General features: G+C 41.5%; 1 protein-coding gene across 5 annotated transcripts; it reads right to left on the reverse strand.

Moving 5' to 3' along the window:
- On the reverse strand, window positions 1–14068 carry OSGIN2 (oxidative stress induced growth inhibitor family member 2). Of its 5 annotated transcripts, XM_083747817.1 has the most exons (8): window positions 13946–14058; window positions 13545–13915; window positions 9325–9479; window positions 7303–7439; window positions 6061–6252; window positions 4981–5072; window positions 1428–3307; window positions 1–1209 (listed from the first exon to the last, which is right to left on the reverse strand). In XM_083747817.1, exons 2-7 carry the CDS (start codon window positions 13586–13588, stop codon window positions 2266–2268), a joined length of 1662 nt encoding a protein of 553 aa, XP_083603943.1. In that variant the 5' UTR covers window positions 13589–13915; window positions 13946–14058; the 3' UTR covers window positions 1–1209; window positions 1428–2265. The 5 variants fall into 5 exon arrangements, with proteins under 5 accessions (XP_083603943.1, XP_083603942.1, XP_083603944.1 ...); XM_083747816.1 differs by having other exon boundaries at window positions 13545–14068; XM_083747818.1 differs by lacking the exons at window positions 13545–13915; window positions 13946–14058 and adding an exon at window positions 13202–13395.
- Between the last annotated feature and the right edge of the window lie 940 nt (window positions 14069–15008).

Consider the following 15008-nt stretch of genomic DNA (forward strand, 5'->3'; position numbering starts at 1 on the left):
TAGTCCTTATTCTTTTGCATTTATTGAATTATTTCACAATTGTTTTCAAAGGTAGTTTGTAGCAAAATACACAGCAGCTATCATTCAGATGCATAAATGCATTTGGGTTTATTGGCCCATTTTCCCTTGATCATGAGACAAAAAACTACCAAATCTCCACTCTGCTTTTTAAACTGCCCAGGCTTAAAAAGTGATTTGCTGCTCAGAAAGGGATCTCTACAGAAAACAAAATGCCCCCCATTTATCCCAGTATAATCACAAGCTCTATCAAGAACAGTGTGTGTTGCCTCTTTGGCTTACAATAACTTGTATGTGCCTCTGAGGCCTCAGAGCTTGAGTTCCAAGTCCAAGTGCTAGTAGGCTTTGTGTAAGAGAGAAAAGGCAGCTTAGTTTTTTTTTAAAAAAAACAAAACCCAAAAACCCTGAAGTTCTCCATATGCATTTGGATTTTAGTTTACTGTTCAACTCCCAAAATGGTAAACTGGCAGATTTGCAAAAAAGGAAAAGGAAATTTGAACTTAATTTTGTACAACAGTTTAGGCTTCTCATGAAACATGAACCCAGAAATACTATCGTATACTGCAGAGCACATAAGAGAATAATCTGAATTACTGCAAGTGTTTTCCCTTGCTAGGAGTGATTGTGGTAGAGCAATCCTTGTCCCCAAAATTAAACACATTACTGTTAAATTATATTTTGATCACATTTTGTCAAATGTGAGCAAACATAGGTTTAAAAGTTCTCTTTAATGAATCAAACCCCAACAGTTAAACAGTCTGCATGGGGAAGCTGACTAAGGAAACTACTGAAGACAGGCAGGTGTGATTTGTGTGTTGAAGGTGAGGAAAAACTGCTTACATGCAGAACTGACACATATACACAGGGAATGCAGCTAGCAGGCAAATCCAAAGAAAGTATGCTTAATACCCTTTGAAATCAAAGTTTTAGAACTTAAGGTATTCATAATTCACATCATTTAGTAGTGTGTAAGGAACCACATCCTTTTTCTTGTGGTTTTTATTGCTGCAGTTCTTTTAATCAAGCTACATTTATTTCATCATTGTTGATCTGCAGTAATGAAAACTACAGGTGTTTCCCTGTCTTTACATACAACATTGGAACATGATGTGCATGGTAAAAAGCAATTTCAAAGGGACCTAAAGGTGAGTTTAGTCATCTCTGGACTGGGCTGTGTGCGTCCAATCAACACTAAGTTACAGATAGGTAGCCGTGTTGGTCTGCCATAGTCAAAACAAAAAAAATTCCTTCTAGTAGCACCTTAAAGACCAACTAAGTCAGTTCTTGGTATGAGCTTTCGTGTGCATGCACACTTCTTCAGATATCTGAAGAAGTGTGCATGCACACGAAAGCTCATACCAAGAACTGACTTAGTAGGTCTTTAAGGTGCTACTGGAAGCAATCAACACTAAGTTATGTTTGAGATCTGAGAGATCAGGCACATCTTGAATGTTGAGAATCCTGTGATGCTCAAACTGAACAAGACTTCCATGCTGAGCTGTTCTGAAAATACCTTTTACAAATAAAATTCCTGTGACAGAGCAGGTTATTCATATAAAACACTTTGTTTCCAAGGCATTAATGTTTTTACTACAGCAGTAAATCCATTACGTGATCCCTCATAATGATGTTACATAAGCAGTACTTCATTTTACACCACTGTAGAAGAGGCTAGTGTGCTACATTTCATATGACATGCCTGCATACTTATGACAACTGCTTCCAACTACCAACTGTGCTGGAATATCAATCTGGAGTATCATTTAACTGTTTCCGTTCGCAACGATCTTTATTTTACAGGCCATTTTAAAAGTTATAAATACTTCCCACAACAACCAAGGGTAAAATAAAGTACTTGCTGCAAATCAACTCCTGAATATTTTTTTTGCTTTGTCTTAAAGAAAAGCTTCTATATTTCAACCATGGTCTAGTTTTATATAGCAAAACTATTAGTTCATGAGCAGAAACCATTTTTCTCTAGAGTGGTAAATATTTTCTCATCAGCGTACAAAACCAAATAAAATCTGCACGACTTATAATCGTTTACTGTTTCTTTTAACTGGAAGCAATTCCAGTAAAAACAATTTTTGTACAGGCTGGAATACTGTAGTCTCATTCTCTACAAGGCAATGAAAGTATGAAGAACACTTATGGATAACAAAAACAAGGCTGCCAATGACTAGATGTTATGGGTCAGTTATTAGCATATGCCTGTAGTTCCTTAGATGATGTCTATGGCTGTTTGGTTTAGGGAACTCCATCTCCTTCTCTTTCAGCTATGAGTTGATGCTTCTGCTTCGTGACCAAATGCCGTGTAATGCCCAGTGCCCCCCCTTTTAAAAAACGTACAAAATTGTCTCCAATCAGTGGACCTACTGCAAAAAGATTGGGTTCCTTTGTGCACTCATATGTATATGGATCAATTTCAATAGGGTTACCCTTGCACGTAATTGGTTCATTTGGGTTATGGCCTATACCCTGGCCTTGTCCCTTCAGGAAGCATAGGTTAGGATGAGAACCTATTAACACTAAGGCTACAGAGAACTTTAAGATCTTCTTCAATCCAGAGGCACTCTGCAGGACACATTTCATATCTGGCTGAAATGAAAGGACCCGATGTTCTGGAAAACTGGTATAAGCATGGTGCAAATTATAGTCTGTAGTGACTGACTGAGTGCACATCATATGGTAGACCTTATGGTATTCGGGGTAAAGCTTTTTAGGCAACTGTTTGAAAATCAAACTTGGATCAGTAACCCTCCTACGGAATGCATGAATTACAGGGATGTTGTTGTTATAAGCACACAGAACTGCATCAGCCGCTGTAAGTCCACCACCTATTATCAAGACTGGATCTGCTTTCCCACATAATATTCCTTTGTCGACAGCAGCACCAAACTCAGATATGGAATGCAGAACGAAAGGAAAGTCTTCACCTTCTACTTGGAGTCTGCCAGGAGAATCAAAAGTTCCAGTGGCAAGAACAACATTCTCAGCAAACAAACAGAATGGCACATGAGAGCCATCCGCTGCTCTCTGATAACCTCTGATTTCCCAGTTTCTCTTGATCAGTATAGTCTGTCCACCTTGCTCTTCCAGTTGCAAATGCTGTGGCAAAACATCTTCACTCACTTCACTTTCATCTTCATCGTCCTGTTCTCGGTAAAGCCTTGAGACAGACGTTATGTACGTGTTTTCCCTGAAGTTTTTTTGAAGGCCCATGACTTTAACATAGTGCTTGTAATAGCTAGCAATTTGCTCTGGCAGAACTCTGTCACACTTTATATTTCTGAAAAAGATAAAGATAAAATCTGATTATTCACATTTAGTTTACTGTTCACCACCTCCTTAAACTTGTAATGTGACTGTACGGCCATATTCAGGTCAGATTGCTACAGAAAGAATTTTCATCTTTTGTATTAGATCAGTACATTTGTTCTTTCTTTTTGGCATGATTTATTTTTTTAAATGTTTTCACTGCTTAAACTGGATTTGTTTTGCCCCAACAAGCCAGGATGATTAACCAGCATTAATGTATGCTTTGTTGTTGAGATATGAATCCTGGCTTTTTATGGCAAAATAAACCTATGAACACGAGTTTGGACATAATGCTAAGCTATCACCTTGTTTCCCTGCTCACACAGGGGAGATGTGAAGCAGAAGAAATGGTGGCCCTGCATCCATCTTCAGTCTAGTATAGTATGGGTTGTTAAGCAAAGATACTTGGCTTTCTGTTATATGCAGATGCAGACAGTGGCTCTCAAAGCATGACGTTCCAAGCAAGACACAGACATTTGTGAGTGATGGCTCAAACTCTTTTCTGACTTTTGCATATGCACCTGTCAACCCCATATTGCAATTAAATAAAATAGTATTTACATTTCCAGCCCCTGTATTGAATGGAAGAGCTGTAGATCATATGGAATACAGTGGTACCTCGGGTTACATACGCTTCAGGTTACATATGCTTCAGGTTACAGACTCTGCTAACCCAGAAATAGTGCTTCAGGTTAAGAACTCTGCTTCAGGATGAGAACCGAAATCGTCCTCCGGCAGCACGGTGGCAGCAGGAGGCCCCATTAGCTAAAGTGGTGCTTTAGGTTAAGAACAGTTTCAGGTTAAGTACAGACCTCCAGAACAAATTAAGTACTTAACCTGAGGTACCACTGTATATATAACAATGTGAGGCCATATACCTGAGGTCCTACCCCAGGAACCCCAAAAAGCTAGTTTATTATTTTTACTTAGCTCTTTAAACATACAAGTCTGAAAACCACTGGCAGTACACTCAATCTAGCTATGAATGCAAGCATCAAACATATTTAAAGAATTCTGTAGTAACAGAAGATTTGGTCTCAGGGAAATTATGATATACCAGTAGTTTTCCCAGAAAAAAAAACAAATGAGTCTATAGAACAACAAAGAAAAAAAATTCCTAAATTTGCTGCCCAAGAGGGAATTTTTAAATAATGAGCAGCTAAGTTCAGCTTTAAATTCTGAAATCATGGATTTTTACCACGTTCAGTGGGATTTACCCACTGACACTCCTTTGCTCACAGCTACGAGAAGTACTTAAATTGAACCAAAACATGCTAGGCTAAGTTGATCACTGAATTCTCAAAAACACAGAGGTCAATGCCGAGACTATGTGAGCTTTTCAAAAATAGGGGAGTTAGAAAATTTGGCAGTTGGTTCTTTTGTGTCCTATCTCATCCAGCAGCCCTGGTTATCTAATTTATGAATTAAATTAAATCAAATTAAATCAAATCAAATGTCTTAAGCTTAAGTGTCAGAATGGTAGACCATTGTTTATAAGTTGCTAGCATTATTAAATTACATGTATAAGAGCTTCTTGTACTTTTGAAAAATAGATCACAGAAACATTGAAACTTTTGATTCTCCATCCACTGACAGAAGCAATTTCCCCTCCATCAGTCATTACAAGAATGTTACAGTCCTCACCTTCGCTTGGTAGCAGTCCAGTCTTTAAATGTGTATCCAGGTAATTCCATCCAATCTCCAAAACTGATAGTCAGCATGGAACCTTCCATATTCTATGGAAAAGAAAATAATACCAGGACAAAATATTTAAATTTTGCTTAAGGTCATCTCATTCCACCTACCTAGGAGCAAAGTTAAATTGTTAGGCTTCATTTCATAACAAACAGAAAAAAGATCCCATGAATCATGTTCTAAAGGACCAGTCTATGTGCTATATTATCTGCTTTGCAAAAAGCTTCAACTTGGCAACTCTTCTTATTCCAGTTGTAATGTTTGGGACAGCTTGCCATGCACATCTTCAGGACAGCATGGTGTTTCAACTCCCAACATCTGCTGCTGGTATGAGAACTCCCCGAGTGATCCAGAGGATCCCGACAGCAAATTACACTAGACATTACAGCTAAGGAAATAAAGTCAGGAGGAAATCTCCTATAGCAGGTAGCCTACAGCCTTTGGCCTCATTTCTAGCCTTCCATGGTCTATTTTGCCAACTATGCAGCCCCACAATATTCACAAAAAAATATTACTAAAAATGCCCTCAGTTAATTGTGCAGGATGATAGTTCTTGGGGGGTGGGGGTGGGAAGGTGATAAATGGTCTGTGCTATGTTATCATTGTATTGGCCCAAATAATCAAGTGATGTAACTTCACTCTTAGGGTGTAACTGTTGATCCTTTTAGAAACATATATACCTCCATAAAATCTAGTACAAGGAATGTAACGCATACCTAGTTTTCTACAAAAGGCAAGCACAAAAATGTAAGCCTTTGGAAGTGAGAACAAAGATCATTTGCAAAATAGGTATGTAGTATGTGAAGCTTTTGGGAATTCTTTACACATTGGTTTATTCATTTAAAATATTAAGACATTCCCCATGATGCAGCGCCAAAACATGAACCTCTTGAAATGGGTACATGCCACAGGACTTACAACCAAACAGGAACAATGTGTGGTAGGTACCCATTGTTCCCATAGCCAACATGTAAGCTGAAGTTCTCTGATCAAGTGTGGTTCCAACAGCAAAATGGAAAAAGTTCTCACATGCCAAGCACCGCCAGGTGGTCCTTTGCCAAGCACCATATGAGGGATATAGTGCTCTGGTTCCAGTTTCCAGTCAAGAACAGGTGGATAGTTAAATCCAAAGTCAGCATCAGGATGAAGCAGTGTGTCAAAGAGAACTGCAACAGGATTCGAAGAGCGTCCTTCTAGACCTTCCGCCAAGTACTCCAACTCCTAATGTGAGAAGACAGTTTTAAATGGCAATGTAACTTTCCCTTAGAATGTAAAATAATGGGCAGTAAAAGAGCTTTAGCTCTCTACACCATGTTTCTCAGGCCTGGCTAAATATAGATATCAGATCTACCAAACTTGTACTAGTTGTTTGCTTTTATCCCTTGGTTTCCTGATCACAATGAGTGAAAACAAGCTTCATTATGTCAACTGGCTTCTCCCCACGGATTACACACTTAAACCCTTGGGAATGATTTTAATGGAATCAAGTTTGACCTGCAATTGATACAAGGAATTGATAGAATGTTTTCTGTATGTCATATGATTAGTCTCTTTTTAGCTGATGAAAAGAGACTAATCATTTTGGGAAGTCCAAATGGGCTTCATGATGCCTAAAACCATTTTCAGCAATAGCTCATCTCTGTCATATCACTCATTAGAGTGATGTATACTGAACCCCATCAGCTAAGTTCACAACCTGTGGCCTTGCAGGTGTTATTGGACTCTTGTCAGAGTTCAATTGGCATGGCCAATTGTCAGGGATGATGGGAGCTGTAGTCCGGCAACACCTGGAGGGTCACAGATCTCCCTTTTCTGGGCTCCTGCAAAAATAAATCTGTTAGTCTTTAAGGTGGTACAAGTCTGTTGTTCATGGAACACAGGTATATTAATGGTTATTTGACACAATGCCTAAACACTGGACCTCTGTATGTGGATATAGTACATTTCTCATTACCAGGTTTGGTAATGAGAATTTCCTTAGAACATTTGCTGCCGGAGGCAGCGTGCCAAACAAGATATATTTTGGAGGCAGTTCTAATATACACAGGATTGTCATAAAAATAAATAAATGGCATTTTGGATCCCCAAGTCCTATTTGACATTGAAAAACCTGAGAAAAGCAGAATACTTTGCTTCTACCATGATGCACAACAGAAATGTGAACTAATTTTTCCAAGCTAAGGGTATGTAATTGTATATTATATATATAATGCACTTTTCTTCCAGTCCTGATATGCAATTAAATGTGTAATTTTATAAGTGGTAGCTTACCTGATCAACAATAGAAAGATGACTAGATTCTTTTAATTTATTATGCAAAATAGGATTTGGATGTTCTGTTGCAGGAGACAAATATGGCCTGTATCCAGACAGCATGTATGAGAGGCAAATTCCCGATGGTCCATTACCTAATGGTATTTTAAAAATGATATAAGATTTACTAAAGTTTAAAATTATATCTTGTAATCTGGACCAAGATAATGACTTCAAGCCATGAAAGTCAAGGACATGCTTATCTCACCCTCATAGTGATCAAGGAATTTAAAAGAGCTCAGCTTTTGCTATAGGACTCCTAGTATTTTTGCAGATATAGTCTAGAATATTATTTGCCAAGTATATTACCTCAATTCTGATCACTGAATTTCTGACTATATCAACACTGATCTGCTTATTGGTTGCGAACTTTCTGAATAGTGGCAAAAGAGCTAAATGTCCCTTGGGTCCACACATATTTAGCTAGATAATCAGACATGTAAAATAAAATTTTACTTTTACTGTTAAAGTGGAGCCAGATTACTTTTTCATTTAATGTGAAGTTTCTTGGTTTTGACAGCTTTTTGTGCTGATATACAAATTTATTTCACAATATAATATAGTTTTAATTAGTTTATAGGTAATTAGTTGTTGATAATGTAATTGCTTTGAACCTGTATTTGATTACAAATCTGTGTTACTATTTATTTTGTTACTTTTTACAAAACAAGTTTGTTGCTATTGTAAATTGAAAAAGTGTTATGGGTGGATGGGGAAGACTCTTTTCCTAGCAATGAGATACCTTGTGTTGTGAAAAGGCAGAAAAACCATCTGCAGCACTTTGGAACAATATTTGCATAGCACCATGTTACCAAAACTGATCCTAGGGCAGCATAGAGCCTCAGGTATCGTAAAATAGTAGTACTTCCTCCTTCAACAGTATAATCCAAACCACTTTCACTTCTAGGTTAACATCTAATATAAAACTTTCAACATCTTTGCAGGCTACATATTTTATTCCAATTACTGTATAGCAAGGATTTTGTTTCACTGTTTCATGGTTTTAATAAGTCCCAATTACAGATATTCTCCCAGTCACCAAATATGGAGACAAAGCTATTTTGCCATTCAAAAACTGGCCTCCCAAGTTGTTCCCTCCCTGACCCGAAGTAGGAGGGGCAGCCAAATGGAAACAGAAAAACAGCTAAGGATGAAACACTCTACTCTCCCTAAAAAGTGGAGGTGCTTGAGTCCTCTCATTTTGATTACATGAGTTTCTATCTTCTTGTTGTTAGATACTTTTTAAAAAGTGCTTAATTTTTGTTGAAGTGCTGTTCAGATACAAAAAGATAAAGCACAGGTAAAGGTAAAGGACCCCTGGACAGTTAAGTCCAGTCAAAGGCGACTATGGGGTTGTGGCGCTCATCTCGCTTTCAGGCCGGGGGAGCTGGCATTTGTCCGCAGACAGCTTTCCGGATCATGTGGCCAGCATGACTACACTGCTTCTGGCAGAACGTGACAGAAACCAGAGCACACGGAAACACTGTTTACCTTCCTGCCACAGGAGTACCTATTTATCTACTTGCACTGGCGTGCTTTTGAACTGCTAGACTCATAATCAAATAGACATGATACAAAAGGAAAAGGAAAAGGAAATGGGGAGGGGAGGGGAGGGGAGAGGAAAGTGAGCATTAGAGCAGCTGCTCCTTTACAGACATGACCAGGTTGCATGTAACGGGTATATAGGGCCCCAAAGAGCTAGATTCAGTGACAAGGAGGTACACTTTGGCAATCCCTATTCTACTATACAACATTATCTTTTTGTCAATTATGGAGGAAACCATTATAGCTCAAATATTTTTCCAACAGCATCAAATCACAATATACCTGTACAATAGGATAACTAGAACTCTCAATTATATCACAACTTAATAAGCAGTACATGATAAGGCAAGGTTGTTAAATAATAACTAATAAATTTCAAACACATTCAATATTTTAGATTCTTATTCATATACTGAAATTCTGAGAATAACTCACCTATTACTACCACTGGCAAACTCAGTGGTGGGTCCACAGGTAGAGTAGCTTCTTCTAGTAAGGGCATTGTTTTAACATTTGTCCCAAAGCTGTCACCAAAATACTGCACTAAGGAATTCAAAAAGTGTCCTTCGGTTTCAGGGCTACAGTAGTTTCTATTTAAAAGGAAATAAATCAGTTCATCACTACAACACATTAATAAAATAAACTTAAGTTAATATAAAGTCATTGGCCTGATGATATATAAGCAAAAGAAAGTCTGTCAGCATTTAGGAAAATTTCAGAGTTGCAAATCCACTTTTCCTTTTCTTAAACTGATACTGCTATTTTGGAATCCTATAAGGAAAAAGTAGGGGTTTTTACCCATATATGTTTACAAAAGGACAGACGAGTGTGCATGTTGAGTGACACAGATTTCTTTTACAATAAACTGTCTGATACAATTTCTATAACTAATAATCAGAGGTCATACGAAGCTATATTAATTTTTTGATATATTAACTAATGTTTGTGACTTGGATCCTTACTTTCTCTTCTACAGAAGGCTCCTTCTATTTGTGTTTTGAACCCAGAGGACACATCCACTGGTAGAAGGGAGGAGGTGTTTTTTGTTGACTTCCCCTCCCCCCCCCCACCTTCCAGATGGTTCCTGAATCCTCCAGGGCACATTTTGGTGGGGCACCTGCAAGGGGAATCAGCAAAAAATTGCCTTCTCCCTTCCACCAGAGAGTATCCCATGAACTGAGTGCCACTCAAAGGATCTTTGGATCAAAACCAAAATATTTATTAAGAAGAATGTATGAATTGGTTCCAAAATAGCTTCTAAGAATAAGTCATTGCATAATCTAAGTGCAATGCAAGCGCTTCCTCAAGAATTTGAATGGAAATGTAGAGTTCTGCAGTTGGTTCCCTCCCTCCTCCTACAATCCAGGAATCTGCCAACTCTGACACTAATTGTATTTCCCATCAAATCCACCTCTAAGCTAATATTTAAGTAGGCACTGCTGGCTCTAGGGCTGCTTTTGCACAGTCCTACAGTCGGTACATGTCAGCCTCAAGCATTTTCCTTTCCTGGGTAAAGCTCATGTACTGTAACCTCATCCAGAATACAGTTGTCTGCCTCCCTGCAACCAAAAATCACACAGGACATTCATGCATGCAAATATACAGTGGTGCCTCGCAAGACGAAATTAATTCGTTCCGCAAGTTTTTTCTTCTTGCGAGTTTTTCGTCTTGCGAAGCACGGTTTCCCATAGAAATGCATTGAAAATCAATCAATGCGTTCCTATGGAAACCACCTTCAGACCAGGTCCAGGGACATCGCTGCCGCCTGCCAGCATTTTAAAATCGCCCCAGGACAGCGGAGGACTTCTCCGCTGTCCCGGGGCGATTTAAAAGCCCCCGGGAAGGCAGGCAGGGGGGACAGACTTTTGCCCCCCGCCCGCCTTCAGAAGAGGTCCAGGACCTCTTCTGAAGGCGGGCGGGGGGCAAAAGTCTTTGCTCCCCCCCGCCTGCCTTCAAAGCGCTTCCCTGCTATCCCGGACTGCTTTTAAAATGCTGGCGGTGGGGAGCAAAGCCTTTCGGCCCCCGCCGGCCTTCCTGGACCTCTTCTGAAGGCCGGAGGGGGGGAAAGGCTTTGCTCCCCACCGCCAGCATTTAAAAGAGGTCCCCGGAGATTTCCCTATGGGCTTGCTTTTTGCGAAGCAACTCGCAAACGGAAAACCCTTTCGTCTTGCAGGTTTTCCGTCTTGCGAGGCATTCGTCTTGTGGGGCACCACTGTACTTATATGCAGCTAAAGATACAGATTAAGCTTAGGACAAACCCTGCTGTGCCACACGTGGCAAATTCATGGTTAAAATAATAGAAACCATGGATAATTGGAACCAATTCAATGCTTGCTGTCAACCATCAGGTCATTTAAATGGCTTAAATATAGGCACCTATGGTACTCTACTGCAGAATATATCTCAATAAAGCTTAATAGGTTCCCCACATCTCTGTTGTGGCTACAAACTAAAGGAAGCTATGTTGTTTTGCAAAACCACAATGTCTGCACGCTGACAAGTGTACCTTTTACTGCTGTCCTCCCTTGTAATCTATGGAGTTTTACATAAAGGCTAAAGGAAAAAAGTATTTATGGGCTTTTTACAGGCATCTGTGGACAAAAGGATGCACAACTCCAAAAAAAAACAAAAGGATGCACAACTAGATGGGCCCCAGGTCTGCTCCAGCAGGACTCTCATTCTGTTCTTACACCAGTAAAAACCAGCATCAATAACACCTTTTCTACACTATACCAGTCTATTACAGTCATCTTCACAGGAAATATGTTCAGATATTTAAAATACAGGATATGACATAATACAACATCTGTTTAAAAGAGTTTGTTAAATATATGGCAGTTAAGTTATGCTTGCTTATGCCAAGAAAACAATTAGCATGATAGCACTAGCAAATATTCCCGCCAGCCACCTTACACCAAACACCACCAGAAATTACAGCAGAAACTAAAATGCAAATGCTGCACTGTAACCCACAAAGCAAATGACTGCAATACCCTTTTTTGGGTGGTGTCAGCTACTATAAGTAACAGATCCCTATGAAATTTGTCAAAAATCTGAAAACCATGATGAGGTATTCAACACCCTTTCAGAGTTGACCTACTATTTACCTATCAATTTAAATTTCCCGAGATACAGGCTATGAGTTATGGGCATTGGGTAAAATTATTTATGGCTCTACAATAGTCTGGGTCTTGAAATCTAGGATAGCCTAACTTTCTGAAGACATTCTTTTACCAGTTGACTACCAGAAAGTATCATTTTGCTCCATTCTATATCCATAAATTTAGCCTGCAACTGTAATATTTAATCAAAATCCAAAATCAAAAGTGAAGCAGCAATGGGGATGATCAGTGCCTAAACAATGGTAGACCTGCAAAGAATCTTACCTACAACTAGTTTCATCATGGAAGAATCTCCAGAAGTGAAGCGTACCTTCGTCTCTAAAAGCTTACACCATACTGAACATGTTAAGTCTTTTTAAGTGCCCCAAGCCTCTTTTGCTGTTTTATTCATGGAAGAAAGATAGAATACAAATATACTATATACACAAACAAGTGAGGTGGTGTATGTGTGTTTATATAAAGGACCCCTGGACGGTTAAGTCCAGTCAAAGGCGACTATGGGGTTGCGGCGCTCATCTCGCTTTCAGGCTGAGGGAGCCGGCGTTTGTCCACAGACAGCTTTCTGGGTCATGTGGCCAGCATGACTAAACCACTTCTGGCACAACGGGACACCATGACGAGTGCCAGAGCACACGGAAACACCATTTACCTTCCCACCACTGCGCTACCTATTTATCTACTTGCACTGGTGTGCTTTTGAACTGCTAGGATGGCAGGAGCTGGGACAGAGCAGCGGGAGTTCACCCTGTCATGTGGATTCGAACCACCGACCTTCCGACTGGCAAGCCCAAAAGGTTCAGTGGTTTAGACCACAGCGCCACCCACATCCCCCTATGTGTACACACACACACAAAACCACGTGTGCACATAAATGCCATGTGTGTTGCAGAGAGGCGATTTCCAAGCCTACCTGCTTGTCATGCAACAACATTTCAAATCACGACCCATCTTGGCCATTCAGAAATCTTCCACCGCTGCCGCCATCATCATCATCTATGGAAAGTCGATGTTCCTTTTCATGTGGCTCATTTGGGTGGGCCTTTGCTTTTCCTCCTCCCTTCCCTCTGTCCTTAGCATCATCAGCCAGCAACACACCTTACCTTGCACACCTTCGCCTCTCCCTCCCTCCCTCCTCAGCACCACCACCCAAGTCCCCGCGCGCCTCCAGGATGCTCTTCAAAGCACCTCACCTTCTCCCTTCCTCCGCTTACAGAGTGCGGGCACGCGCGCGCGCCCCCGGCCGACTCCGTGACCTTCCTCCTTCGCTCCTCCATCTCCTCCTCAGTGAAGTGCAGGCCAGCCGGCCGGCCGGCTGAGGAGGAGCAGCAAGCAGCGGGCAGGAAGGCATCCCGCACGGACTCCCACATCGCGTCAACCGCCGGCTCTGAGAGGAGAGGGAGGAGCCGGAAGAGAAAGAGGAGGATGGAAGGAGCCTTTTCTTTCTCTCTCTCTACCCCCCCCCCGCCGTTCTCGCTCCCCCCCCCCCGACCCACAAACCTATTTCCCTCGGCCGGCCTGGCGAATAAGCGTTACCTGAAGTGACCGGCCAGGGAACACCGGCAGCACCAAACCGTCATGAGGGATTAACGGGGGTTGGGAGGGGGAGGGGGAAGAGAAGAAGCGTCGGTTGCTGCTGCTGCTGCTCTTCCTCCGCCGCCTCTTGTTCTCCCACCCGCCGCCGCCGCGCCGCCGCCGCACTGGGGGCCGCTGTCGGCCGGGCGCCTCTCCTCCTCCTCCTCCTCCTCCTCCCTCCCGCCTTCTTGCCTCACATGCGGCACTAGGCCAGTCACACGGGAGCGAGGGAGGAGCCTCCGCCTGGCACCGGCGGCGGCGGCGGAGGAAGGGGAGGGAGGCGCCTCAGCCCCCCGCCAACGCCTTCCTCACGGTCCTCCGCGGAGGAGCCGCTACTCCGAGGGGGGCGGGGAAAGGAGCACCGCTGTCCCCAACAACGACCGCTGCTGCTGCTGCTTGACGGCGACACCATGTGATAAGAGATGAAAGTCGGCTGCGAGCGGGAAATGATGGGGGTTGCGCAGTAGATACGCCGCGCACATAACGAGGTCATCGAAAGTTGGGGGGGGGGGATGAATCGGAGTTTATCGACGCCTCGTTGGTGGCCATAAGTGGCACAGTTTCCTTAGCTTCTGTCCCTCCCAAAATAAACTCGACCGGATGTCACCGTCTCTCTACACGCTTTTCAGCACCCTCTTTCCCATTTCCGAACAACATTCTCACGTGTAGCCACGCGGAGCCTGAGGGAGCCGGTGCAAATACTGCTGCTGCTATAGTTTTACAGCTGAAATGGTGGTCCTTATTATTTATGATTTTCAGTTTCATACATGTCAATAATTTTACAGTCATTTTGACATTTCAAAACTCGACTTTCTTCCCCCTCTTTCTGCGGTTACTTAATTACTCATTTATTCATTTGCTTTAAATGTATACTCTTATAAAAACTGCAGGTTATTACAATAATCCTGCCAATGTTCTTTTCTGTTTACAATTTATTTGTAAACATTCAATAAACCATTTCCATTCTATAAAAAGTTTGTTATCTTGATTTCTCATTTTTCCGGTAAGTTTGGTCATTTCTGCATATTCCATAAGCTTTTTGTATCCATTCTTCTTTCACTGGGACTTTCCATTTTGGGGCAAGTAAAATTCTTGCTGCTGTAGTCACGTACATGAATAAATTTATATACTGTTTGAGTAGTGCTGTCCCTATACTGTAATTCCCCAAAGGATCTTTTTAAGCACCTTTATCTCTTTCGCATTGTCCTGTGCAGGTGAATGCCTCCATGAGGTATCTGAAGAAGTGTGCATGCACACGAAAGCTCATACCAAGAACTGACTTAGTTGGTCTTTAAGGTGCTACTGGAAGGAATTTTTTTTGCCTCCATGAGAGAGCACCTGGGCTTCTGGGTCCTGAATGTCCCCTGCCTGACATCTTGTGCCTCATTCCCAGCTATTAAGTGCTGGGGTGGGGGGTGGACATCA

This window comes from Podarcis gaigeae (genome assembly GCF_964106915.1).
Source record: "Podarcis gaigeae genome assembly, chromosome: 7".
NCBI lineage: Eukaryota > Metazoa > Chordata > Lepidosauria > Squamata > Lacertidae > Podarcis > Podarcis gaigeae.